Source organism: Melanostigma gelatinosum (genome assembly GCF_949748355.1).
Source record: "Melanostigma gelatinosum genome assembly, chromosome: 8".
In the NCBI taxonomy this organism is placed as follows: Eukaryota; Metazoa; Chordata; class Actinopteri; order Perciformes; family Zoarcidae; genus Melanostigma; species Melanostigma gelatinosum.
In genome coordinates this window covers 23,831,842-23,858,897 of record NC_136641.1, presented here as the reverse complement: position 1 = coordinate 23,858,897, position 27,056 = coordinate 23,831,842, and the positions used below count along the sequence as shown (strand labels likewise).

The 27,056-nt window shown below is 44.3% G+C and overlaps 2 protein-coding genes across 3 annotated transcripts; both read right to left on the bottom strand.

Annotated features, from left to right (window-relative positions):
- Positions 1 to 4,017: 4,017 nt before the first annotated feature.
- On the bottom strand, positions 4,018 to 7,909 carry LOC306781369 (dual specificity protein phosphatase 7-like). Of its 2 annotated transcripts, none has more exons than XM_079274196.1 (3): positions 7,206 to 7,909; positions 6,239 to 6,667; positions 4,018 to 5,680 (listed from the first exon to the last, which is right to left on the bottom strand). In XM_079274196.1, the coding sequence occupies exons 1-3, from the start codon at positions 7,573 to 7,575 to the stop codon at positions 5,370 to 5,372; spliced, it is 1,110 nt and encodes a 369-aa protein (XP_079130322.1). In that variant the 5' UTR covers positions 7,576 to 7,909; the 3' UTR covers positions 4,018 to 5,369. The 2 variants fall into 2 exon arrangements, with proteins under 2 accessions (XP_079130322.1, XP_079130323.1); XM_079274197.1 differs by having other exon boundaries at positions 5,356 to 5,680; positions 6,316 to 6,667.
- Positions 7,910 to 11,375: 3,466 nt separating this feature from the next.
- On the bottom strand, positions 11,376 to 21,884 carry LOC306781185 (5-aminolevulinate synthase, non-specific, mitochondrial-like; the record flags this gene model as incomplete). The annotated part of the gene is made up of 23 exons (XM_079273928.1): positions 11,376 to 11,536; positions 11,873 to 12,035; positions 12,145 to 12,413; positions 12,500 to 12,664; positions 12,798 to 12,977; positions 13,120 to 13,304; positions 13,399 to 13,618; positions 13,712 to 13,843; positions 14,008 to 14,214; positions 14,293 to 14,498; positions 17,105 to 17,223; positions 17,678 to 17,789; positions 18,150 to 18,226; positions 18,561 to 18,598; positions 18,954 to 19,053; positions 19,127 to 19,236; positions 19,393 to 19,429; positions 19,540 to 19,626; positions 19,946 to 20,054; positions 20,169 to 20,235; positions 20,575 to 20,663; positions 21,295 to 21,408; positions 21,847 to 21,884. The coding sequence occupies 23 exons, from the start codon at positions 21,882 to 21,884 to the stop codon at positions 11,376 to 11,378; spliced, it is 2,985 nt and encodes a 994-aa protein (XP_079130054.1).
- Between the last annotated feature and the right edge of the window lie 5,172 nt (positions 21,885 to 27,056).

Below are 27,056 nucleotides of genomic sequence, written 5' to 3'. Positions count from 1 at the left end.
GTGGAAGGACTGCAGATCACACTCGAACAGACAGAAGTATCACGATGCTCCATCCCACTTCTGGTGCTGAGAACACTGAAGCACTGTTTCCGGACCGCTCGGCCATAACGGCCCACAGAACAGCGAGACTACAAGACGCAGAGTTCTCAAATTCCACAATAACTATTCATTGATTCCCATGAATAACAGCGATTGTTTCGTTTTAATGTACCACTGAAGGGTTTATCTATTTTTACCACTTTCAAAAATGGAACTAGTGTGTGTGTGTGCGTGTGTGTGTGTGTAAAGTGGTGAAAGACGTATTTACATTGCATACTTAAAAGTAGCAATACTACAATGTTGAAACTATAAAACACAACAAGTAGAAGTTGTGCATTAAAACAAATGAGCTGTAAAGGGGAACTGTGGACTCAAGTGCTACTTCTCTGTGGGTTCGTCACAGCAGGCGACTCCCCTTTCAGATTTCACACAGTAATCTGTTCCGTTGTTTTTATAAAAAAGATATATTATGGCCACTTTAAGTACAGCACTTCATTGCTTTACTCTAAAGTATAAATGTCCAGCTGGAGAAATAAGAGATGTCTTGAGCGGTAATTTGTTCGTCTTAAGCGACAGACTCTTGGAAACTCCTGCCGCCCCCCCCCCGCGCCATGACATCACTATGTTGGTCACTAATGTTGTCGAAGCACAGACGTGATCTTTGGCTCACTCAGCAATCCTGTCCTGTGAGCAACATATGGCCTTGTGTGAATGGCATACCAGACGGCAAGACTAGCTCCCACCGAGGCCTCCTCCGTTTAGCTTCCCAAGCAAAGGAGCACATGATAGACGGATGACCTTTCCTTTGTGTTGGGTCTAGCAACACACGAGGAATGTTCCCTTTCATTCCCCCTTTTTCCACGGATGAAACTGCTCACAAACATCACCTTGTTCTTGTGCTCGGTGAGCGCAGGGCTGTACTGTACATCACCGGATGGCGAGGTTGGCCACGGAATGAGAGACTTCTGGTGCTAACAGATGGCTGCAAGTATTCCATGTGTTCCCAGTATCCTCCTTGCCAAAACTCACAGTTTTTCTTCGCCCCCCCCCCCCCTGTCAGATGACATACATGTCTCTCAGAAAAGATTGAAGTCTCACAAAAGTTGGCTCGGAGGGTTGTGAGGGCTTGTTTTAGGAAGATAGTATAGCTTGTTCCTGGAGAGATAAGATGCTTCCTGTCGCGTCACTTGGTGGATGTCGTAACAGCAGAAGTCTCAATCATCACCAGTGACAGCACTGCAAATATGCTTACTGAAGAAATAATTAGTTGTGGTGATGTCGAAGTTTACAGTATGGTGACGAACCGCACAGTTGAGCTTTGCTCCATCTTCCTCTCTGCAGTCTACGAGAGCCCGTCTGGCTTTGACTCTTTGCTTCTTCCATTACAAACATGGGGAAGTAGGAAGCGTTGCAAATGGCTTCGATGTGAGTCAAGGGTTCCAACAACAGGGGTTGAAATCACTGGCACGATAATGCGTGCCATTCCGATACAGTTATACATAGCTCCGTGGAACCGTGGCTAAAGGGAACGTCTGTGTTTCAGTGCAACCGTTAACCGATGCAGGCTTTGAAAGGATTCAATATGTCTCGTGTCTCTCTCTGTCTGGTGTCCTGTCTCAGAAATAAAGACAGCAGGACTCAGAGGACAGCATGCCGTCCGTGATGTCACCTCCTCTTCAGTCCCATGATGGCAAAATACCAAGATTGGGATTATTCTCCTCGGCCCCTGAACATCTGCTGTAAACAAACCGAGTGAGACCACAGGAGTCCAAATCCAGCAGTAAAGATGGCAAGTTATTCAGATGACTTTTCCCTCACATTCATAGGATAACGGTGGAACAATTAGAACTATTACTGTACAGAAATACAAAACACTACTCAATTCTACTGAGACGACAAGGTGAGTTGGTCCTCATCTGTCAGCTTCTGCTCAGCCTCTACAACACACACACACACACACACACACACACACACACACACACACACACACACACACACACACACACACACACAAATACACCATGCTTGCAAACAGACACCCACCCCAAAACTAAAATCCTGTCAGCCTCATGCACATCTGCTTCCCCGGCGATGCTGAGTCAGCACTGTGTTATCCTCTGCTTCCCTTCGTGTGTGTGATCACAACGGGACAAAAATACTCCTGTCACACAAAACACATTGTGACAGCCAAAAAAAAAAAGAAGGGCTTGTGCATCACACACACACACACACACACACACACACACACACACACACACACACACACACACACACACACACACATTTCTATACGTGGAAATTATCTTTTTTTTTCCTCATCAAAGGTTTTACTGAAAAAGTTCTCTGCTGCATTTCACAGTAATTTCTCTGTAATTTCTGTTCACACGAGCAGGCGTGAGTTTCCGATGGAAGAACAGGAGCTGTTCGGACCGCACACGTTGCCTTTTGAAGTTGGCATCAGGACACAAAATGATTTATAATGACAGAATACTAAAAAAGAAGGCTATGCTTAACTCAGCAATAAAAAATTGACTGTCAGTGTACTGTTGATGCATAGGGCCTCTCTGATTCATGGCTCTCACTCCCATCTAACCATCCCTCGGCAGCGTGCTCTTATCTGCCGTGCACTGCAGCGACCCACGGCCTCTTCCTCGTCCCGGGTGTCCTCTCAGTCCTGATCACAGGCTCGCCCTGCAGGTATGTGGCTAGCCGGGTTCAGTCATGCTGGAAAACCCATCACTCAGCGGCTTTAATTACCACCACGGCGAGGTGTTGCAAGTCCCTTCATGTGTTGTATTTACTGATGTGAAAAGCTGAGAATTTCAGTTTTCAGCCCGCTGCAGATATTCTCAGTCATCTCAGCCCCGAAGCTGGAAGTCAAAGTGTTTTAGTGCCGTATTTCACTCATCAAATCCCAGAGGGACAGTTATTGGACCATGATCTGCTGCACAGATCAGCTACAGAACATTTCCCACCACCTATTTGTTTTTTTCTTTCCCAACTTTAGAAAGCTTGGCTGCAGTTCACAAAATAATTTCTTCAGGGAAGGGAATTCACTGCATCACGTTTCTGTCGTCTGGTGAAGAACATGTTCATGAATCTCCCGGACGAGGTAGAAACAACACCAAACCAGCAGAGAATTCAACCGAGCGGGAGCCACGCATGAATCTGACATGACACTCAGAAGGAGAACACATATTTCTCCCAGCAGCTTTGGAAATGTTGATATATTTCAGCTTGTGAGTCTTGTTTTGCCTGGCTTTTATGAAAATGAAAACTTGTAGATTGAATATAATAATACAATATCATCTTCAGTGCTTCCTTCTTAAAGCTAGGGTTGGTAATCTTGATAAACGAGCTAGAGTATGCTGGATTTATAGAATTATCCAAACCAAAAAACTCGATGCCAACCTGCTGGACTGATTATATACCTCTCCTTACTATTAACACATTCATATCATAGAATATTATATTATATATAGCTGTCTGCTATGCTAGACATTATATCATGTTTTATCTCATATATTATTATATAGTTGTATTGCTGTACTATATTGTACTACTATCACCACACTACGCCTTATACTGTCTCATATCCCATACTCTATAATAATGTACCATTTATCATGTTAAGTCGGAAGTATCTGTGGTGGAGCACATGCTGAGTCCACTTCCTCGAAGCGCTGCTCGACTGGCTGGTAGTGGGCGTGTCTGCACTGTGGTATTGAAAGATCCGGCCCTGTCACTTTGTCTCTGTGTCAAGAGAGCCTGTGGGGAAACAGGAAGTCAGGCATCGGCGCGGACAGAGACAACGGACACGCGGACAGAGACAACGGACATCTGACCGCGACAGGAGCCTCGTGGCCTGGACAAGACCAGAGCCACGAGTCTGAGGTCCTCACTCAACCTTTTTCTTTAGTTTTATGACAGTCTGATACCAACTTTCAGCAAAAAATAAAAACTCTGCACACAAACAAAGCGTTTTCAAGTAAAAATATACAATATATTTGTTGTATAAACTTGTACAGAATGTCTTGGACATTTAGCTTTACATACACTGTACATAAGGGTCAAAACAGGGTCACTTTCGCATCCTTCATGATTTTAAGAAAATGTCCCCCTCCCCCCATGGCAACCACATGTTATGTACATCTTTACAAACATACCAAAACGAAACAGCCCTCGGATGCACTTTAAGAGGCCGTGACGAGATACAGATGACTTGTATATATATATTTTAAAAAAAATCCCTGAAAATGTCTCTCTTTGAGGTAAGAACACATTTTTTTCCAAACTCGTTTCCTTTCATTCGCTCTCACACATCAAACTCACTCGTTTGTTCTGAGACCAGACTGGCAACAGAGGACAGATGATTACATGTCGTGTCATCGGACGGGAGTAGCTGCAGACCGAAGGAGTACAAAATAAACATCCATTCCTTTAGACACCGATTACTCACATGTTTTTGTTCCTCTCGATGGCGGCAAAAGCCAGTGTTACACACCTCGACCTGGTAGTAACTGACATACAGTTCAATTCCATGTTGTATTCGGGTCAAGGCCTCGACAACAACAGGAAATATGACCTCACGGTTACAAAGCAAGGGTCCTGGTAGAACATAACCACATGCAAATAACGCAGTTATAAGAAATAGAATGTACAGGGGGGGGGCGTTTATGGAAAATAACATGTTTTAAACTGGATCTTACAAACGTATTCAACGTCGTGATGTTTACCAGACGTCAGTGTTGAAAACACGAGAGAAGATACTTTCCGTGGCGACTCCATTCTGCTGCAGGTGAGCTGCAACCAGTCATCAGAAGGACGACTGGACAATATTTCAAAGCCGGATCGCTGCGGTAGCTTACTTCTCTCAGCTAGAGTACCATCAAAACACCTCCAGATTGGTCCCCAGGAAAAACACTCGGATTGGCCAAAGACTCCTTTTAGACCATCAAGGCAACAATCGCATCATTGACATCCACTTCACAGCTGGTGAATAACAAGTAACAGTCAAACAACAATCCTAGTTTTAATCGAAACGTTATGAAATGTCCTGCTGTTACGGTCGCACGCGACCACTGATTAATGCTATGCGTGGTGGATGGCCAAAGTCATCCGTGTGTTAGAAATGAAGGCAGGCTGGATCGAATGGATCGGGTCCTCTGTTCCTTTAACAGATCAACCTCGTTCCTTTTTTGGTTCACAACTGCTGTGACTGACTTACTGCTTGTGGCAACTATTTAGGCATCTGACAAGCTCAGAAAAACCTCAGAGACACCACAGGAAATGACAAAAAAGAGAAGAAAAAAAGGCCATTCAATTGACACTCATGTTGACTCCAGCGTGTCCAGCTGGAAGACGTTGTGATTGGTCGGTGTGGTGAAGAAGAGCTGCTCCTCGCTGGTGGAGCGGTTGTCGCAGGGACTGCGCAGCCCCAGTGTCCTCTCAAAGTCCAGGAGCTGACCCATGAAGTTGAAGTTGGGGGAAATGTTGGACTTCTTCCTCTTGACGAAGTCGTAGGCGTCGTTGAGCGAGAGGTTGAGTCTCTGCATCAGGTACGCCACGGTGACCGTGACCGAGCGGCTGATGCCGGCCAGGCAGTGGACCAGGATGCCACACTGCTTGGACCGAGCTTCGTCTGTAAGACGAAGGGGAAATCTACCGTCAGACGAAAGTTAATAACATTTCTGTAGCTATCAACGTGACTCTGACTCTTGACATCAAGCTATGGCACAATAATGGTGGCGCACCGGTAATTACACACATTGGCAAACAACACAACTTGTGAAACACACAACCCCAGGGAGGGAAGACAACATGTCCTTCCTCATTCTGGTTTCAGGGAGCACCCGGGGCAAGCGACGGCGAATCGAAAGTGAAATTGAAAACGTCATGTTGCGTCACCACCAAAACACATCAGTTTCAAGATGAATGTGTCGTTGCTCTGCATCAAAGACGAGATGGTGTCGTACAACAGCTAACACATGTGGTTGGAGAGGGAACGTTTAATGTGTCTCGCGGTGGAAACCACCATTTGCCTAGGAATAGAAAAACTCCCACCTGCCCCACAGATCCTTTGTTATTAAACATAATTAAGAAGCAATGACCTGATTCGTACAAAACAACAACACGTAAACGCATACATGTCTGGCACATGTGTCTGTTTTAAGTTTAACAAAGTTATTGACCTACTCACCTATAAAGGATATGGCCTCTGGGAAGAACTGGGACAGGTTCTGACTCCAGTGGTCCGAAATGGGGATCTGTTTGTACCTGAAGTGGCCGTCGTGCTCGAACATGTTGGGCAGATTGGGCGTGACGTTCAGGATGTACTTGATGTTGTACTGGCCCAGCACGTCTAGGTTGGTGGAGTCTTTGGCGCAGCCCAGGTAAAGGTAGGGGAGGATCTGGACGGGGAAGGCCGGCTGGTTGCTGGGGACGGGGCTCTCCTCGGACTCGGTGGCGCTGCCCGGCTCCCGATCCGACTCCCCGTCGGAACAATCGGAGCTGATCCGGAGGTTTCCCAAACCCAGGACAGACAGCGGAGGAGAGGAGCTGGGACAGGAGCTGTCCAGGAGGGTCTCACAGTGCTCTGGGTACTCTGTGTGAAACTTCACAAATCCACCTGGACAAAAGCCAGAAGTTAACAAAGTCACACAACAATGGAGTTTAATTATTTTCTAAATGAACGCAACACCTTCTATTATTTTTAGAATATTATTATTTTAATCATATTTACAATGGCAAAAAAAAGGCATTATTGATGCAGAGCTGTCAAGAAGGAGCTCGAGCCCGCACCCCCCCCCCCCCCCCCCCCAAAATAAATAAACCATTCATGAAATGCATGCCTGTTCCTGCTAGAGCAAAACATGGCGCAGCCATTTTGGAATTTTAATTGAGAATCTCAGTGACACAAACTTTAGGAACAGCCTTCAAACCGCAAAAGCCCCACAGCGCGCGGGACGAACGTCGGCGCTGAAGTGACGTCAACGTTTGAAATGTTAGATTGCAACAACAATCGAGATTAACAAAAAAAATAAACGCTACTGTCTCGTTCTTAAGATTCAAAAGTCGGTATTTGAAAAGTTGAAAACCTCTTCCCGTTGAATAAAAAATATATAATTTAATAAGTGTGTTTTTAATTAGACGGTGAAACGGTTTACCTTCCAGGTAACACGCCGTGCAGCCGTCTTCCCACAGTTTTTGGAGAAGTAGACACAAAACGGAGGCTGGAGCTCCGCTGTCCTGCCAGTCCACGGTGCACTCGTCGTACAGGAGCACCGTGTCCGTCTTGCACCGTCTTATGAACTTCTCCTTATCCTCGTGGTTGGGGATGATGGTCCGGATCGGTATGTTGCCCTTCTTGAACCTCCGGAGCATCAGCCCCGGTATGGCCAGGTTTATGGCGGTCTCTATGTGGGACGACTCGTACAGCTCGTGCGAGCGGCAGTCCAGCAGCAGCAGAGAAGTGGCCCCGGACTCGAACTCGAGTTGCAGCCATTCCACGCTTCTACTCGGCGTCACATTAGACATATCGGACTCAATATCATACTAACGCGCAAAGCACAAACACTTACTACATGGTCCACCCAAACTACATTCCACCCGAGATAAATAAAGAGAAGAAGCGTTAAGCGTCGCTCCGCCGGTGCATGGCGCTTCTGCGTGAGCGAAGAGATTTACCCTTTTTTTCCTCTTCTCTATTTCCATCAGTCAGTGAGCCCGACCTGCTCCCGGGCTAACGGAGACCTCATATGACACTTTCATTTACGAGACACGCGTTCAGATGTGGATGTTGTAGAGCCAGGAATCGCCTTCATCAACTTCCACTACTCCGCATCGCACCAGGGTCCTCCACGCACATCCTCGCTTCACCATTCCGATGCATGGGAGGGTTTTCTTTTTTAACTTGACAGTGGAGCTCCTCGAGAGGGAGGAGTTTATTCCTTATGATTTAAAGTCATAGCAGAACTATCACAAAAAAAAGTTTGGTCTCAATGGAATCATTCTGCCAATCGCAGTTGTGTCAATTAATTAATCATATTCATAAACCAGTGTTTGTGACATCATAGCAAGTTCAAACGGACTTTTAAGGAGGCTAAATCCTTTAATTGGACTGAATTGGTTAATATGCGTTATTATTGCGTTATTAAACCAAATTCTCCGGACCTACATGTGTAGCATTTTTTAAGTGCTCTCGTGACACCCATTTAATAATAGAAATCCTGTGGCATACTATATTTTATGCCTGTACAGTTATGTAACTTCCCATAGCAATACTAGTAATTCTACAACAACTATTCATTTATTATCAAAGCAATACATTATTTACAATGAAATCACTATTCATTCATTATTTAGTATGCAGCAACACGTGCGGATTGGTGAAGCATTGTTCTGAAGAGCAGCAGATCATTTCTCCACAAAAGTAAGTTGTGATATTTCACCTGTAGTCGTTATCAGATCAGACACACCCTCGAAATTGCTCACTTCCTCTATTTTTCATCACCTCTTTCTTTATTTTCCCACGCTATATTACACGGTGTCGCTGTGCACGAGGGCCTTTCCTCACAATGCGACCACACCGCCCCCATGGTTGGCTACTGATGTGTATCCTGATGCAAGCGAGAGGGTGAATGTGGAGATATAAGACAGGGAGAGGTGGACGCGTGTGGTGGGAATCCGGCCATGCAGCTCATCTGTCTGCACGTGAGTGTGTGTGTGTGTGTGTGTGTGTGTGTGTGTGTGTGTGGGGGGGGGATTAACAGCAAATGAGGAATAGAGCTAAACCTGCACACAAATGCTCTCAACCATAACAAGGCACAAGAACAGACACCACACCACCTTCTCAGCACCTGTCTTTGATAACCAACACACACACACACACACACACACACACACACACACACACACACACACACACACACACACACACACACAAACACACACTCACACACACACACGCATACCTGTCCTCTTACACCGCTGCTGTTCCATAAAACTCTCATCCATAAAGTTCTAAGAGTTATTGGACCTGTCCTCAGATGTTTTACAACAACGAGCTGAGCAGCCTGCATCGACAGTGATGGATGAAGGAATTAATGTGTGGCAATGAGGTCGGACGACGCACAAAGGACTACTTCCTGCCAACAACATCCTTCTGGAATTTTTTCTAGATTTACTGGATTCACTGCACGTGAAGCAGGAGTTATTTTAGGCGTAAACATGACCTTGTTTATTAAATACAATAAGCAAATGATGCTGTTGGGTATGACCCGCTGCATAATATGTCTCAACCTCATCCACACAGCTCGAATAACTGGAGCGTTGATTCATATCCTGGAGCAGAACTATATCACTGGCATGATAGAGGTGGTGATCACCTGACTGCTCCACTCCCACCTGTACACCTTGGTTACATAATGCAATCCAAACGATCTGAATCACACAGAGAGTTTGGTTTGAATGTGGTCTTTGATTTACAGAATCCCAGGTTTTGCATTGTCGAGTGCTGCTTCGAGGGCTTTTTTTCACACATATACTGTGTATATATACATATATATATATATATATATATATATATATATATATATATATATATATATATATACTGGACAGACATATGAACACATCCCTGTCACATGCAGCAGGGAGAGCTTCCTCTCCATTGATGTTTCTCTGCATGTGGGAGCAAAGGGCTTCTTATTGGACTCATTTTATCATTATTATCATCATTGGAGTTATTTTAACATGAAGATCAGAGGTGATAGAAGGTGTCTAACATCAATAAAAATACAAATGCTATCTTGTATGAGAAGCGACATAAAGTAACCAGGCTGCGACAGCGAAGACAGATAAATCTGACATTTCATTTAAAATGCATCTGTAATGTCTGCGACGCTGCTGCGATGTGCACAGAAGTGTACTTGCTGCATTTTTATTACAACCAATATGATCTCCCTCGCTGCATAGATGGGAAACACAATATCCTGTTCTCGATTGATACAGTGGTTCCTGGTAAAAGCTGCTGCACCAGCTATGAGTCATCTGCAAAGGGGGGAAGGAGGCGTCTGGCCTCACAGGCCTCACAGCTCTGAACAGGAGAGCCAGGATGCCTCCGTGTGGCGGAAACCAAGAATGCCATGAAATGCATTTCATGAATGAACAACCGGATGCCCACAAATCTGCGCTTAAGCTGATTATACATGGAAACCACAAGGTTCTGAAAGAATTACTGTGGCATTTATCCAACATGTTGTTTATGATAGAACTACTCAATACAATCATTACTTTAGAAGTAAGATGATAACATGTACCCCACACCACCCGAGACCACATGCTTCTCCATCACCTTCTAGGGCTATAGGGTTGACTTTTCCACTCCCGATAGAGATGGCGATGGACTACCGATCAGATACCAGGGTTTAGTTCATAAACTGAAAGCCTAGCTGCGTGGAAGTGGATCATTCTTTTATGCGTAAAGCAACATCGGGCTTAACGTAAACATTGCTTTCCTCACTTTGTCAAACAAAGTGGAACAAATAAATACACGGAGATAAAAAAAAACACAGAATTGTTATTTATTATTGAAATAATAAATGATGCACCAGCAACATTCTGTTTTTTAATGCAGCAACAAACTGGTCAAATATTAAACTTCCAGTACGTAATGTATACATAGAATTTAACAAAATTCATCGGCCTCCTTGTCACAGATACCCAAGCTGTTTGACTCAGTATCCGTCTGAAATCCGATATCAGTCACGCTGCATCCCTACGTGTGTGTGCAGAAAACATCCTGTGCGTCTGGATGAATGTTAAATGATAAAACTGTGTGTAAGGCGTGGTTGCATTCGCGATTTCAGAAATACATGTGCACTGGTTTAGAGTGAGTGTGTGATATTTCATGCCAATCCGTTATCTCATTCACTTCATAATTAAAGCTTATTCTAGCATGCAATGTTCAGATTAGATCTTTGCGTAACACATAATGTGCACATTAGCAGCAAATCAGTAAAACAATAGCACTCTAAGGTGAAAAGGGGTAATTATTTTCTTCAGAAAGGCAGCATAAATGCTATTCAAGTACTTTAACAACCAATAAGAGTTAGTTAGTTAACCAATGTTCAAATATATGTGTTCATCAAACTTTTGCAGTCATAATCAATACATTCAAAAGTGAACACACAAAAGTCAATCAGCACTTAACCCACACATTTATTTGGTGCCACAGGACATTTTCTTACACAGTGATAAGTTTAATGTGAATACAATAAATAGCTTGAATGCTATAGGAGGCGGGGCTTGGTGGGATTTCAGTGTTTAAAGTGATTTCAAGCCACTGCTGATATCGTGTGACTGAGGCCTGTGAAGTAGGACTTCTCCCTCTCACTCATCAGCTCCAAGTGAAGAGGCTGCCGGCACAAGTCACACTCTGCTGAGGAGTGAGGCCTCAGCTCCATGCCCACCTCCTTCCACGTCTTCACCAGCCGGTCTGTGGAGACGGAGCAGAGAGCAAACAGCTGAGGACACAACAATCTTTGACATAAATTATGGGTATAAGGTATAAATAAAAGCATAAAAAAGTATAAAAATAAGGCGGTTATAAACTACAAGTACAGACTTGCAATATTCACCTAAACTTTTTCCTTTGAGTGAGACCGTGAGACTATACTTTGCTATTGACGAGGTGAATTCCTGAGTATATTAAAGACATTTTGTTCTTCTTCCAATTGAGAATCTTTCATTCATCACGTAATTTAAATACACCTACGACTGCTCAGCGCAACAGATTTTTTTATTGATGAGACAGGCATTAAAGTGGACATACCAACAAAGAAGAACATCATCTGGGGAGTGTGGTGTGGTGTGGGAGCGATGCGCAGCAGCTCCTCCCCTTTGGCCACAGTGGGGTAGTTGATCGCCTGCACGTAGATGTTGTACCGAGACATCATGATGTCGCAGATCTTATTGTTCTTCTCTGCATCAGCCACCTGCCAAACAGATGCATCACATGTCAGATTCACATTTTGAAGTTATGCAATTAAATAGACTTGAATTCCTGCACAGGCACTAATTGGATAAATGATTAATTTCCATTACCCGGACAGGTATAATGTGGCTCGGGCAGTGGACCACCGGAAGGCCCGAGTCCATCAGCATCTGCCGCAGCAGCTTGACGCTCCTCTGGTGTTTCCTCCGGAGCACTTGGCCCTCCTCACTTTTCAGGACCTTGATGGAGTCCTTCGCCCCTGCCAGCAGCATGGGGGGCAAGGAGGTGGTGAAGATGAAGCCCGCGGCGTAGGAGCGCATGGTGTCCACCAGGGCGCTGGTGCTGGCGATGTAGCCGCCCACGCAGCCAAATGCCTTACCTGGGAGGGAAACCCACAACAAGTCAGAGAGGCACATATGTCAGGGTGCTGCTATGGGTTTCCCGCCCTTCGTTAGTTCTACTCACCAAGGGTTCCAGAGATGATGTCCATCTTGTGCATGACTCTGTCTCTGTCCCCGATCCCGCCTCCTCTGGGTCCGTACAAACCCACGGCGTGAACTTCGTCCACAAAGGTAATGGCACCAAACTTGTGGGCAATGTCGCACATCTCTTCTAGTGGGCACACAGCTCCTGTAGAAGACACCGCGTTTATTCGATCACTTATCATAAAAATAAAAGTACAAAAACCTGTTTTATCTGTTGTTTTTAAATATTTTTAAATGTCCTATTTAACTGACACTTGCATGGAGGGCTGTGTACTCACCGTCCATTGAATGCACCGTCTCAAAGGCGACGATCTTTGGAGTGGAAGGGTCAGACTTCTCCAGCAGCTCTTGCAGGTGGTTGACGTCATTGTGACGGAAGACAAACTTCTTGACCCCACTGTTCCTTATACCCTGGATCATTGAGGCATGGTTGCCGGCGTCAGAGTAGATTTCACAGCCTAGACGAGTAAACAAATGTTAAATACTCTTCCACCGATGAATAAAGAAAATATGTCATCAAATAGAATTGTTGTATCGTAGCAAAAGGCATGGAACTTTAGGTCACATGTTGTAACATTTTCCAAGCTCAGTTGAATGTACCTGGCAGCATTTTTGCCAGAGTAAACAACGTGGAGTCATTGGCTACAAAGCAGGAAGTGAACAGCAGCGCGGCATCCTTGTTGTGCAGGTCAGCGAGCTCGTGCTCAAGTTCCACGTGGAATTTGCTCGTCCCCGAAATATTCCGTGTGCCACCAGCACCGGCGCCGTGCTTTCGTAAAGTCTCCCTTGAATAAAAATACCAAAGAGTTTCTTATATTCGAGTTTTACAACGAGTTTATTCTCGTACCTCATCAGGGCTGACTCTGTGAGCCCACTCACATGATTGTCTGGGTGACTTTGGGGTGACGGCTCATGCCGAGGTAGTCGTTGCTGCACCACACGGACACGTCTCTCTTCACGTGAAGGGACTCCGAGTAGTCGTCTGCCATGGGGAAGGAGGAGGCACTCCGGTTCACCGTCTTAAAAACCCTGTACGTGTGATCTGTCTTCTTGCTTTCGATCTTCCTTTCAAAGTACTTGTCGTACTGGAAGGTGACGACTGAAGGAGGGAAAGCAGGAGGAGGGTTGTTAAAGCAAATCTCTTTGACTGTGAAGAAATGATTGTACATTAAGAAGAAGTTGTCTTTCTTACCCTCGGGCAGATTGTCCTTGAGCAGGTGAGACACTTTGGAAGACATGGGTCTAAAAAGGCTTTTTGGTGGCCCTGTGTTGGCTTCGTCTGCCTCCATAAGATCCATAACCGATAAATCCACGTCTTTCTTCCCTGTTTTAAGAAAGATGCAAACTATTAATGATCTCCAAATCAATGCATGCCATTCATTTCCTATGACTATTACATGTCACTCGAGTGTGTACACTCCAAACACGGACCTTTCACAACTTACATAACTGATCTACTGTACGAGTATCCAATTACAAGTTGCTTACCTGTGCGCGCAGAGTGCATTTCCTGGACGTCCTCCTGCAGCTCCACACTGGCCTCCCTTACTACCCTGTTGTTGTTCTGCACCATTTCTGCAGCCAGGAACGGGCATTTGGAGCCTACGGCCTGGCCAGCAGGTGGCGTAACGTGACCCGGGGGCAACTTGACTGCATGCTTTTGATCTACAGAAGACAGGAATACATTTCTAAAATCTGTCTACAAAATAATACTAAAAAAATCTGCATTTATTCAATTCATTTAACAGTTAATCAATATATAGGGTGCCTTACCATCATTTGTTGGAGTGCCTTTGGACGCAGACGCTGAAGAGGACAGAGCTCTGGCCGGAGGTCTGGAGGCCAAGTCCATCATCACGGGGCACTTCTGGGCATAGCTCACCAGCCATGACTTCCCAGCCAGCTGCAGGAAAACACCGGGCACAGCGGTGAGGAAAGGGCACCGGCGGATCACTGCGTCCATATGAGATCCTCTTGACCTGAATGAGAGGGAGAAAAAAAAGGAGAAGCGTTAAAAAATATGTCAAGATGGTTTTCCTGTGGGAAGAGACATCCATTGCAAACTGTTTATTCCATAATGTTCAAATACATTGGAATGCAACCTGCTAACATTGTGAATAAAGACATAGCACGGGCAGTGTGGTTAAAAGATCTTCCTCAAAAATGTGACAACTGATCAGGTAAGATTTAGGAATATTTCCTACCAAAACTGCTCCCATAGTTATTGTTTTTTACCTGAACACATCCCAGTCCACCCGGACGTAACTGATGAAAAATGTCTTGCGAAACATGACTGATTCCACACTAATCTGTGACCAGTGAGACTGGAAAGCAATGTTATATTTTAATCCATTCTGCTCTGTAGCCAGCTGTCCTTGACAAGTGGAAAAGGGAAGGCTTCTCGAGGACCTGTCTGGCAACGAAGGAGACGATGAAACACACATGAACTGCAGCAGACTTGAGCCCCCGCCATCCTGTTTATGTCAGGAACAGAGGCTGGATCTCATAAGATCCGCAACGTCGAACAAGACGCTCTGCATTACAGTCTCTTTTCTGTATTGTTATTATTGTTACCAATTCATAAATACTTTGTTTCTAGAAATAAACAGCTTTGGAGGAAACTGACCTGGACCTAAAAACAAAATCATATTTTTAATTACCAATAAAAGGACAACAGATCTAAGTTCTAGATAGATTGCAACCCATAATTAACTGCACACAACAGCTAAAACATGCCATTTACAGAGGTACATAATGCATAATAATATAATAATAATAATATACACAGTGCTCAAGTGATCTCACAGTATCCAGTTGCTTTTAACCATTTAAAAACAAAAAATACATTTCTCCAGAGGCTTTTGGTAAAGATTCGTAGTCTGAAGCAAAAACTTCAACAGAAAGATTGAGGAATTAAATACCACATTTTGTTGAATCAGTTTTGATCAATAAAAGCTTGTCAAGTCAAAGTTCAATTGATGGCAGGCAAAAACAGTTCCTATCTTGAAGCCACTGGACTTCAGACTGGACCACATGGCCTGTAAACCATCCCTGTAATATTCCCTCATGCAGTTCTTATAATAACCCACCTGGTTTACCTTTTATAATTTAAATGGAGTTCTTGTCTTCCTCGACAGTTTCCCAAAGGCGATTCTTCTCTCACGTTGAGGAAATGAGATCAACTTCGACCAACTCTTTAAAGTACTGATCACGTGCATCAATGACATAATAACTGTAGTCTGGAGGCGGAGCTGTCTGAGGAGGAGCAGGAAGTGGGAGGAGCCTGGCGGGATCAGACCTTATATATAAAGGATTGAGTTCAGGTGTGAGCCTGCAGTCAACTCCACTGGCAACCATTGTTTCTCTTGAGTGAAAATGTGAGTTTTTTTTTATTCCCAGTACATTTACATTTGAAGTACTTTGTTGTTTGTGTTAAATTCAGATGATTGTACATTGTGTTAATTCTTGTCAGTTATAAGATAGCCATATATTTTCTCCTTATGTATTTCATCGAGTGTATATTAATAATACATGGTACGTTTCTGTTTAGATAAAACCAGCATTGACTGGGAGCCAGCCTCTCCTGTCCTACCACCAGTCCATGTCTACGATAAATCACAACTGAAGTGGGCTCTTCTGCACACTGCCCCTCCGCAGTTAATCACAGTACTTGGTTCAGCCCACCCCTCTTACAGTCCTGAGTGGGGATATTTTAGGGCTATTATGCATACAACTTGTCAAATTGTGACTTTTTACTTCTTACTTAATCTGAACCACTAGTAATGGGCAATTTAAAAAAAATCTCATTCGTTTTTTTGGGGCCCTCAACCCACGTTTCCCCTTTATTTACTTAAACTCTGATCTTAAAAAGTTAAAATATGGTTAATATTTGCACCTTGTCATTTGCAAGTGCCTTAATCATTTCAAGTGTCGATTGTAAAAAGAAGTGTTGTAAGCTTTAACATTTTAGTAAATTATTTATTTATAAATATTTTCAGCACCATTTTTATTACTAATCATTGTGATCTACCCGTGTGTGGATATCTGTCCTGCAAAGGTTAAAGTAAATGTTAAGAGGAAGCGTGCAAACATAAAATGAACAATGCCGCCACCTGCTGGAGGTCAGATTGAATAAAAAGAACAGTAGCATGAGCTTATATATGTTGTGCATTAATTAAACGATCCGCCTCAGTTACTCCAAAACCACTGAATCATCCTTCTCATCTGCTCACATGTCGTCTTTGCACCAACATGACTCTGCGGTGTTCGGTGGTTGTAAATCATGCAATACAATGCTGAAACAATTGTAAAATAATGAACTCCATGAATGAAAACCGATTCACATAGTGTGTTGGGGAGCGTTGCAACAGCAGGTCCAAACATCTCGGGGAATATAAACAAGGCCAACAAGAACAGGAAAACCACAAACCGGTTCCGACTTGTCAAAGGGGTTACAGGGTTTTAATGATAGGATGAGACATTTCACAATTACAAAACAACTTCCATCTGACGAGGGCAGGCAGGACGGTTCAATGGAAGATGTCTTCAGTTCCCTCGTTATTCCACTAGGTGGCAGCATCGCGCTCATACCCAGCCCCCGTAGCGCAGCTTGTTGGGCAGGTAGATGCTGGTGAGGAAGTCGGGGGCTATGGCTGCCAGTGACTGCATTTCAGCCTTGACCTTACTCTGCTGCATCAGTTCCATCTGGGACGAGAGCAAACACGCAGCGTCAAGGAGCATGACGGAGGAGGCCGTGCAAGCACGCCCATAAATCATCAGGCGTTTATCTCCGAGAGCCACTCCAACAACAGAGTGGCTCCTCTGCATCGTCGGTACCAGCGAGCTGAGAGTCCTCTCACGCGCATTCCTGCGCTGTGTGTCACACGAGCAAAGACGTTACAACTGTATTAAACCTCTGAGTAAGAACACTTCGTTTCCTTTTGAAGAAAAGGTTGTTTCAGACCAACATTTTCTCCAAGTAGGCGGTAGGTAAAGGTTGTGGGAAACTTATTTATTCAGACATGAGAACTACTCCCATATCTAAATAGGATAACACTCGACTATGTTCATACAATTAGATAAAAACTTTATTTTCTTTCAGCCTTACAACCAGTTTAATCGCCACTTCAGTCAATTCTAAAGCAGCTTCCTGTCTCACCTCTCTCTGCCAGTCGGGTTTGCTGGTTACGTATGGCCTTTGGAGGAGGCTGTGGAGTTTGCTCTCATCTCTGTCGGTGAGGGGGATCAGGGCATCCTCGGGAACCCGCAGCCTGAAGAATGAATTTTTACTACGCATAATAACATTGATTTCCTGAAAATGGCAGGAGGCAGTTCGGTTGATGGATGTCGTCCTTTCAGACTCTCATTGAGTTATGTGTATGTTTAGGGAGGGGGAAAAAAAGTGCAGACTACAATTAAATGTATGTCAAAAAGCCCCTTTTGGCCTAAATCTGTTCGAGGGGACGTATACTTAAAACTCAATATGCTCTCGGATGCAGTTCCTAGAGGGAAGAAGAAAAGTGAGGGCGACAGCAACAGAAACCAAAACAAACAATCCAGATGTCCCCAGAATATAATCCCAATTAGAGGCAGGAGGAGGAAGTAGGAAGTAGCGAATGTTGAGTCCAAACCTCTGGAGGTCAGAGGGGAGGAGCCCTAGCCACATAACGCTGGGGACGGTCAGACTGTGGGCCTCAAACGACATGGACTGTGGAAAAAACACACACACACTGATGCCAAAAAATGCTCACACACATAATGTATCTCAAATAAACACAGTAATCAGCACCGTGCCCACTGTGTGGTTAGGCCCAACACATGTTCACAATGACGTTAATGGACACAAGGATGATTACACAAACATCACAGACAACAGAGACACAAGATCAGTCAACGTTTTACTCCATAAGTCAGTTTCAATATTCTCAGATGGATGAGTTTTTACTTAGAGGGGCATAATTACACATTGCTAACAGTGAGACACTGAACAGGCCACATTGGATAATATACAGTATTGGAATAAGTGGCAGGGCAGGACTCACCACTGAGCCGTACTTGTAGATACACATGATCTCGATCCCTGAGAAAATCAGAGGGAGAGACACAGACACGCTGCAATCACCAGCATACCAGAGCAATTATCCTCCGAAATGTGTAACAGAGCTTAGAACAAAGTAAAGCATGACACATGTGTCTCGCCATGCCATGGGGAAAGGGTTAGAGGTACGGAGGCCGATGGAAAGTGAGCCGTCCTGCCAGGACGAGATCACGCCAACGGAAAGAACAGTCAGACGAGGCACCATGACGTAGCGGACAGGTGCTAACATCTGCTGGCCTAGCTGTGTGTGTGTGTGTGGAGATGAAAGGACAGTCCGAGTGTTGTTAAACATGTGGAAGTATGCGCGAGAGGTAAAACTGGTTTGCAGGATGAGTACCGTGCGGGTCGGCGTCCACCAGAGCGAAGACGGGGATGTGCAGCGCGTCCCAGAGCTTTCTCACCATCAACCTGCTGTTCACGTCTGGCACGCCTTTACCCTAAAACCACACAAAACACACCCGTTAAGCATTCGAAACATTCACAATGGGCTTTTTAAAAAAGGAAACGCACCGTGATCATGATGCAAGGAGACATCTTTGTGCCGAAGTCGTCGTCCAGTAGTCTCTGGAACGTTGCGTCCTTCTCAACTATCATGATGAACTTTGCAGACGATACGATATCTGTAAACGATAAAGGAAAAGAACCCCAGACCCTGCAAGTATGTAGCGTCCGCTCCACACAGAAATATACTCGACATACACGAAATACATATGACATTCTCAGAGGTATCTAGTGACGATACACCGCGAAACCCTCAGACAAATCACAAAGGATACTTCTAATCCCACGAATGTTTGATGAAACTGCAACAGCCTGAAACAAAACGTAGTGAAAGATGCCTAAACGTATTATTTTCTGTCATAAGCCTTGTAGTACTCAGTGCAGTAACATAAAGACTGTTTCAGTTGTTGCATGGAACTTACAGCCGAGCCGGAGCGGCAGTCGATCCTCGTGCCGTCCTCTTCCAAATAACACAGATCCCCTGAGATGAAGCCCTTTGACGTGGCCAACTGGTGACATAAAAGTTACACACACACAAGTTAAAGCTGGCTCTTATTAACACTGCCTCTTTGAATTCAACTTTAATTCAATTTCTGTTTGATCAAAGAACCCCCCCCCCCACACACACACACACACACACACACACACAGGTGTTTCCTAAGATAAGAAGCAGAAGAAAAAACGGCACGAAACCGATTTCATCTGCGGGACTTGAACTAATAAAAGCATATCCAAAGGAATTTAGCTCCACGGTTTTAATGTCTGAGGCGTGTGTGTGTTTTCACACAGCGCACCGTCTCTCACACTAACGAGGACACACACGCTTACCACATGTAGTGATCTGCGAGGAACCTTCAGCATGCAGGAAATATCATCCACGATGCTATCAACAGTCTTCTGTGAGCCAAACAGCTGTGTGTTGTTGTAGTAGATGTCTCTGTGGAAACAAAACATACGTCTTTAAATCCACCAATAATTCAACGAAACAGAACATGGATTTTATCGAGCTTTCGTGTTCGTATAAAATGTGAACTGACGACAAATAAATAACCTTTTGGTTGCAAACGAGTTGCTCTGCACAAGTTTGTAGACGACCAGGAAGATCTTGACAATTTGCGCTTCAAAGAGAGAAAACAAAATCAATGATTATAAACACTTTATTCACTTATCACGTCTTTAAAAAGGACTCCAGTCTGTTCTTAATTAGGATGTGCATGTGGTAAACCGATCCCTAAAAGCCTCTTTCAACAGATACCGTTCTCTGCCACTTTGTCACCTAAAACTAAGTCTGACTTTTACTGCCGTGTGTGCAGTTTAGGAATGTGTTCACAATGAAAACGAAATGAAAGCCACATGAAGTACAGTATAACTGTAAAGCCCTTTTTGGTGAAAAGGAATGTCGGTTGTCAAACACAGAAAAGAGAAAACGTAACGGAGGTGTGCGTATAGCTTCTCACCAAATTTAGCGACGGACGACGGACGGTCGCTCCTAATGGTGGTGACGGAACTTCCTGAGCTCATCTGAAGCCCGACGGCACTGTCAAAGCTCAAGTGGGAAGAAAACGTGAAGCCATCAAAGAAATCGACACAAACTGTGTATGCTACATTTACTTTGAGAGCTTTGAAAATCCGCCCCCCCCCCCCACCCACCCCCCCCCACCCACCCCCCCACCTGTGAGCCATCTAAAATCCCCCACACCCTGAGGGTGAAAACCTTTTGGGGATTCGCACGTTTGAAAGGGCTGAGAATGTGCTTTAAGCTGCGGCAAGGTTTGATCCAAACAAGACCAGACAGTCCGCTTTGTTCTGAGCATCAGGTCTCCGCAGCCTTGTTGCATTAAAGCCCTTTGTAAATTTGTGTTTGTGTAGGCCGGAGCTTTTCAATTCCTTATCACGCTGTCATCTTTTAAAAGCAGCAGGAAGTTATTTCAACTTCAATCTCTCTGATCCAAAGTTTAATTTTGTTTTTTCTACCACCTGGTTGCCCGTGCAGTCTGCTTACAACGTGTGTATTAAACAGCAATCTGATCATCTTGTGTGGCCTATAGGTAAATGTTTATTGATTTATTTACACAACACGTGTGTTCATCCATTAAAGGTCAGAAGGCTTAGACAGATGTGCAGTCTTCAAGGCGGGTAGAACATGTTTTCATGCCGCAGCGTGTTTAAATAGTTACCTGATGTTGGCCCAGCTGGATCTGTTGGGCAGTGCCAGGACAGGGGCCTCGTCTTTGGAAAGACTCGTCACTATTCCCAGGATTACGTTTTCGATGCGGGTCAAAATTTCCCTCCTGGAAATAAAGATACAGTGCGATATTTCAGCAATATTGATAAATATTTTTAGACTGTACAGTTCATTTGCTGGAAAATTTGCTGGTTAAAACAATCAAGCAGGAGGGTTTATTTTTGAGCAATCCAGTGAATAAAATACCGATAATTTACTTTTCTTTGAAAACTGTATATAGTTTGGATTCACGGAATATGATAGGATATTTTTTATCATTCAAACGTATTATTATTTTAACTATTTTTTAAATGTTTTTTAAAAAGCTTTTGTATTTAAACATAACGTCGAAACTGTAGATGAGTAGCTACAGTACTTGAGTTAAGTAAAATGGAGGCTACTTAGCTGACGTTACTTCTCCGGCTAGCTTGCTGGGTACCCGGCTGAGCGGCTAACGTTAGCTAACCCAGTTTAACATCACTTTAGTTTAACAGCCGGAACTTACTGGCTGATTTCTTCCTCATTACGCCGGCAATCTGTCATTACGTCAACATTGTTCAGCAGTTCAGTACGAAGCTTGTCAACTTCTGAAAACAGCTCTGCTACACGGTATGCCATCATGTATTTTTTACGTAAGACGAGACGAGTGTATGTACAGAAGTCATATGAATTTATATACGCGATGTTCCTGCGTAGGGATATTGTGGATATCGCGCGCGATTTGCGCATGCGCAGCTGGCTGATTAGTTGTGTTTTTCAGCCGGAAGGATTCACAATTGTAAGATAGTTTTGGACATGAAAACCCCATTAAAACTGAACAAAAATATATTAACTTCACTTACACCATGTTTATTTTACACAGTAAGACGATATTCACAACATGATATGCATAAATGTAGCTTATTTAGTATTTTTGAGTGGGTTTCAAAGGGAAAAATCAAGTTGTTTGTGCTTCTCATTCATGAAGTGGTGAAAGTAAGTACTTAATGCGAATCTATTCGACTACATTTCAGAGCTAATTGCAATTTTTAAAAGATCTTGCACAGAAATACTTATTGGCATGTGCAAGCAAGGCTTTTTTTTTACTTGTCATGGATTATTTTGCATGATGGAATTACTACATTTAGACCGAAGTAAGATCCAGGGCCAACTAATCTCCACACATTCAAAAATAGACCACATTATAACCTGTTTAGTTTAAATGTTTTTCTGTAAACATGTCTCTTTGTTTCATTTGTAAACACCAAAACTGCTTTTAAAAAAAACACTCAAAATAGTCAAAAGTGTCTTCAGTTGCAAGGGTCAATTGCTCCTCTATAATTAAGGCTACAGTTATATATGTTCTCCTTTGAAGTGTCTTTTCTTTTGCACCTGGTGTTTCCTCAGAGCTCTGACTGCACTTGTATTGGTCCTCATGAAGCACCTCTGAGTAACTGGTTCTTCCACCTGGCAGAGAAGATCACACAGATCCTTATTTTAAATATTATAGAAACATTTCATTGCCACACACACAAAGGATACAATTAAGTGTTGATGCCATTTTGCCATTTCTTTAAAACATAAGTCAACTCAGGAAGTGTAGTTGTGATATTATGACGTTCTGCATTAGTAATGTTTTTTTCATATCCGTAGGTTTGCAGCATTTAGCTGTACTTTCTTTCAGGGCTTTTTTCCTTGTAATGTGCTCAGCTCCACCTTTTCTCTTTCTCTCGTTCTCTTTTTCACCTGGCCTGAAGGGATCTGATTACTTCTTCCATGAAAGGCACAAAGTACAGGGTTTATATATACACCACTTGCACCCTTGCAGTAAAGTTGTTTTTCACCTTGTGGTATTGGTGCAAATGTGCACTTTCTGCAAACAATCATTCAGCGTTTGTGATGTGCATGACGCTGCTTCTTCCAAATCAAACCAGTTCCCTTGTTGTCTTCTTTACATCTTAGATCTTCTCCTCTATGGATTTGTGTGTTGAGGTTTTAGGTCGACGGATGTCGTTACAGGCGCATAGCAGCCTGTAAAAGACCGCAAGCAGCCACCAGGCTTCCTCTTCAAGCTGAAGGTCAGTGCGTATTTGCAACCTTCGTCCATTGTTAAGAGGACGAATGTGTGTGGGTCAGTTAGTACCTCATTGGTAGTAAACCTATTGCTGGTGGTGTTAAGAAAAATTCCCTTTAGCACCCTCTGTGGCACTCGGTAATGAGACCCTTCTTGTGAGCTTGCTACTACTTGTCCGAAAGTGTTTCTACTGTATGTTTCTGTTTTTGTGTGTGTGTGTGTGTGTGTGTGGTGGTTTGCAATAGGGTGGATGGGAGGTAATTGACATCGTCGTCAGAGACACTAAATATGACTAAGTCTGTGAGCCACATGGAAGCAATTTTTATATATATTTTTGATGATGGCTGTGTGTAAAGACAGTGCTGTGTCAGTTAGATGCTGTAAGTGTAGCTCATTCTGTATTCGAGCAGTTAAGTTCACTACATCAGACAGTAATTGACTGACAGCTGTTCTAAGCTCCAAACATGTCAATGACGTTACATGAATACGACGCCTCGAGGGAATGCACATATTGCTTCATCGACAACCTTTCAAAACCTGTTTCAGGCTCTTTGTTGCATTATGTTGCAGTCATGTCAATCTGTTGTTTGAACAGAGAAATGTGCTTTAGATTCTAAAACTATTCGGTCATCCAGACCCCACCTTCAAGAATTGCTGGCAGGCATGCTGTGTGTGTTTGCGGAGCCACTGCCGTCTTTCTTTCACAGTGTGAAGGCCCGGCCAGAGTGTGTGGGAGCCAGGATCTAAAGAGAAGAGGTCTGTGCCCCTGACCTGACCCTGAATATTTCCTAATGTGCAGCTTTACCAAAGGTTCCCCTTTCCCCTGAGTGGCTTTGACAAGCTGCTTCCGTAGTAATGGCTCTTAATTTCTGAGTAATTGCTATCTCTAAGTGATGAAGGACAACCCCTCACCCAAGCTGAAAAAAAAAGAAATCGTAACATGTGGAAGTTTGTGGGGGTCCCTTTTCTTCTGTTCCAGAAAGACTGAGACCCCTGCTGTTCCTTTGGGCCGGGAGAGATTTGTGTCGAGTGTGAGGCCCTAACCTGAGGAGACAGAGTGCAACGAGTCATGTGCTTGTCTCGGGACGAGTGTTTGTGCTGGGCAGGAGGGGGAAGCGTAGGGGGCTGCAGGGTCAGAGGAAAGAGAGTGGGGGCACCCGCTGCAGGTGAGGGGGATTAGCTGCAGCTAGAGGCCCAAAGAAACTAAATACAGATCTGTCAACCTAATCCTCACAAATAGAAAACAGAGCTGCCCTCCCTTCACAATACACATAGTTCAGCACATCCACCTCCTGCTCCTCGGCCCTCCTCCCCACTTCCACTTTCTTCCTCGGGCTCTCCAGCTCCTCTGTTTCTCATCAGCTCTTGGCCTGGGCCAGTCTGGGTATTCCGCCTCCTCTCTAATGGCTCCTCAGGCCTGCATCCACTAAAGAGGAGCTGACTGATCACCCAGGGTCCTCTCTGATTGACAGAGCAGCACAGCCGAGAGTGGTGAGAGCAAGAGTCAAAGAGTCAAATCTAAACGGGACCTCTGCCGTGAGCTGCATGGACCTGGGTAGACCTTTATCAGGCCCTCACACCTCAGTAATGGATGCTGATAAGCATGTGGCTAGGTGAAGAGACCAGCTCAGTGTCAAGCCTGGACTCTGTGCCGATGACACAAGTGACAGAACGCCTTGAGTGATAACATCCTGCGATGGATAAGCTTTACTAAGCCAGGCATTTTGGTAGGCTTAGCTAAAACGGTATCTCTGACTGTCAGTCACACCAACTATGACTGATGGGTCTGGCTGGACTGCTGAGAGCTACGAATCAGACACAAGCGTCTCCGGTGTTCCCTTGTGCCATATCCGCCTGCAGACAGACGCAGGTGTGACAGGACGTACCGGATACAGGCCAAAGTAGATACTGAGTGATGGCAGGGAGGATTACAAGGTGCAGCATTTCAAATAAGAGAATGGTGTATTCCTCAGCAGAAAATCTCTGTATGTCATGTGAACTCATTTGTAGTAATGCCAAACCAACAATGCAGAAAAGGAGAAAGGGAACGGCATTGAGTTTCATTTGCAATTTCCAATTTGTATTTGCGTCTGAATCTTAGTTGTAGTTCAGAGTCTAACAAATAACTCTTTTCTTTTATCTATTTCCTCTTCTTTGTGTCGTCAGTACTGAGCGTGAACAAACAGTTATATCGCTAAACAAGTAATCTACCTGGCAAAACTTGAGTTTTTAGTTCTTTAGAGGAAGTGATGTGTAACTTGAGTAAATGCTGAATCGATTTGATAAGGGGAGAGCACATGGATTCAATAGTTCAATAATGGATCCACATTGTGTGAAATGCTATCAGACCCCAAACCTAAATGGAATTCGCAAAGTGAACTATTTTGAAGCAGTTTCATATTCCCACCCCCTCTCTTTCTTCTGCCTGTCTCACAGCTGCGTCTCATATGTTCACGAGGCCTCTGGAAGTGTGAGACACCAGAAGGGGGACATTTGCAATAGCTCAGCTCCACCTGGTTTGGCTGTTTTAACAGGCCGCTGGTTTGTGCAGTGCACACAGTGGGGTTACACCAAAAATGTAGACATGGGCGGAGAGGACAGGCAGACAGGGTAGGGGGGGGATGTGCTTCCACCCTCTCTTGTCCTTGCACCCCGACCCCACACTGCTTCATTTGAGGGTCAGTTTACCCGAAAGAAAGTTTTACTGTACCGTCTGTGGGTCTGCTTGGTCAGACCCCCCTCCACGGAACCTTATCCCCCCCCTGCGTACACAGGCCTTCAAAGGACTGCTGCCTGCTGCTCTCTGAGGCAACACATGAAATAAATATTAATCTGACCTCTGACCGCGTGCTTTGAGCTCCTAAATAGAGATAAGCAGGCAGCGGGAAAAGGCACCAGCTCTCACCGTGGAAGAGAAAGAGAGAAGGATATTATGTGGAGATGAAAAGTGTTATCTTGTGCTCTTGTTGAAAGAGGGGGTTTCGCTGCTCTGCTGTGTGGTCTCCTGTGGAGCTTAGTATCGTGCGCCAACCTGTTGGAGTGGGGAGGTGTGTATTTGTGCCGATTGTCTTCGGTCATTGTGGGAAAGAGTGTATGTGTGCACTCAAAATCCCCGGGGCAAAATGCTGAATTTGAGCTAAATTTAAGATAGAAATACAGCCTACAGAGCACAGGAAGACGCAACCGACCATAAATATGACACGTAAAAGTTTTGTGAGCTCACCTTTGTAAGCCCTTGTGTGTAACACTTCATGGTTATCCAGCTGTCCAATTCTCCACAGTTCTGCCCTCAACTCTCATAATTTGCCGGGCAGCCATTGCCAGTCCAGCCATATGTTTTATTTTACCACTTAATCGTCTTGACAGTGTGTATCACTGCACGTCTAAATACGTCAGTGGTTGTCTGTAACTCGGACAAAATATTGAGTTTAGTGTGAAATACTTGAGAGAAATCACGTTTTGTTTTTTTTGCCGTGTGTGTCGTCGACTGACGGTTCAAACGCCATTTGTTCAGATTTTCTGCTTTAGTTTTCCTTGTCGAAGGCCCCTCAGCTCACCCAGCCTGGCCTCAGCCTGTGCCCACTGTTTACTGTGACTGTCATCAGGCCCATGGAGGCCCAAACAAAGGGGGGTCTGTTCCTATTATTCTGCCCCAGGATCGT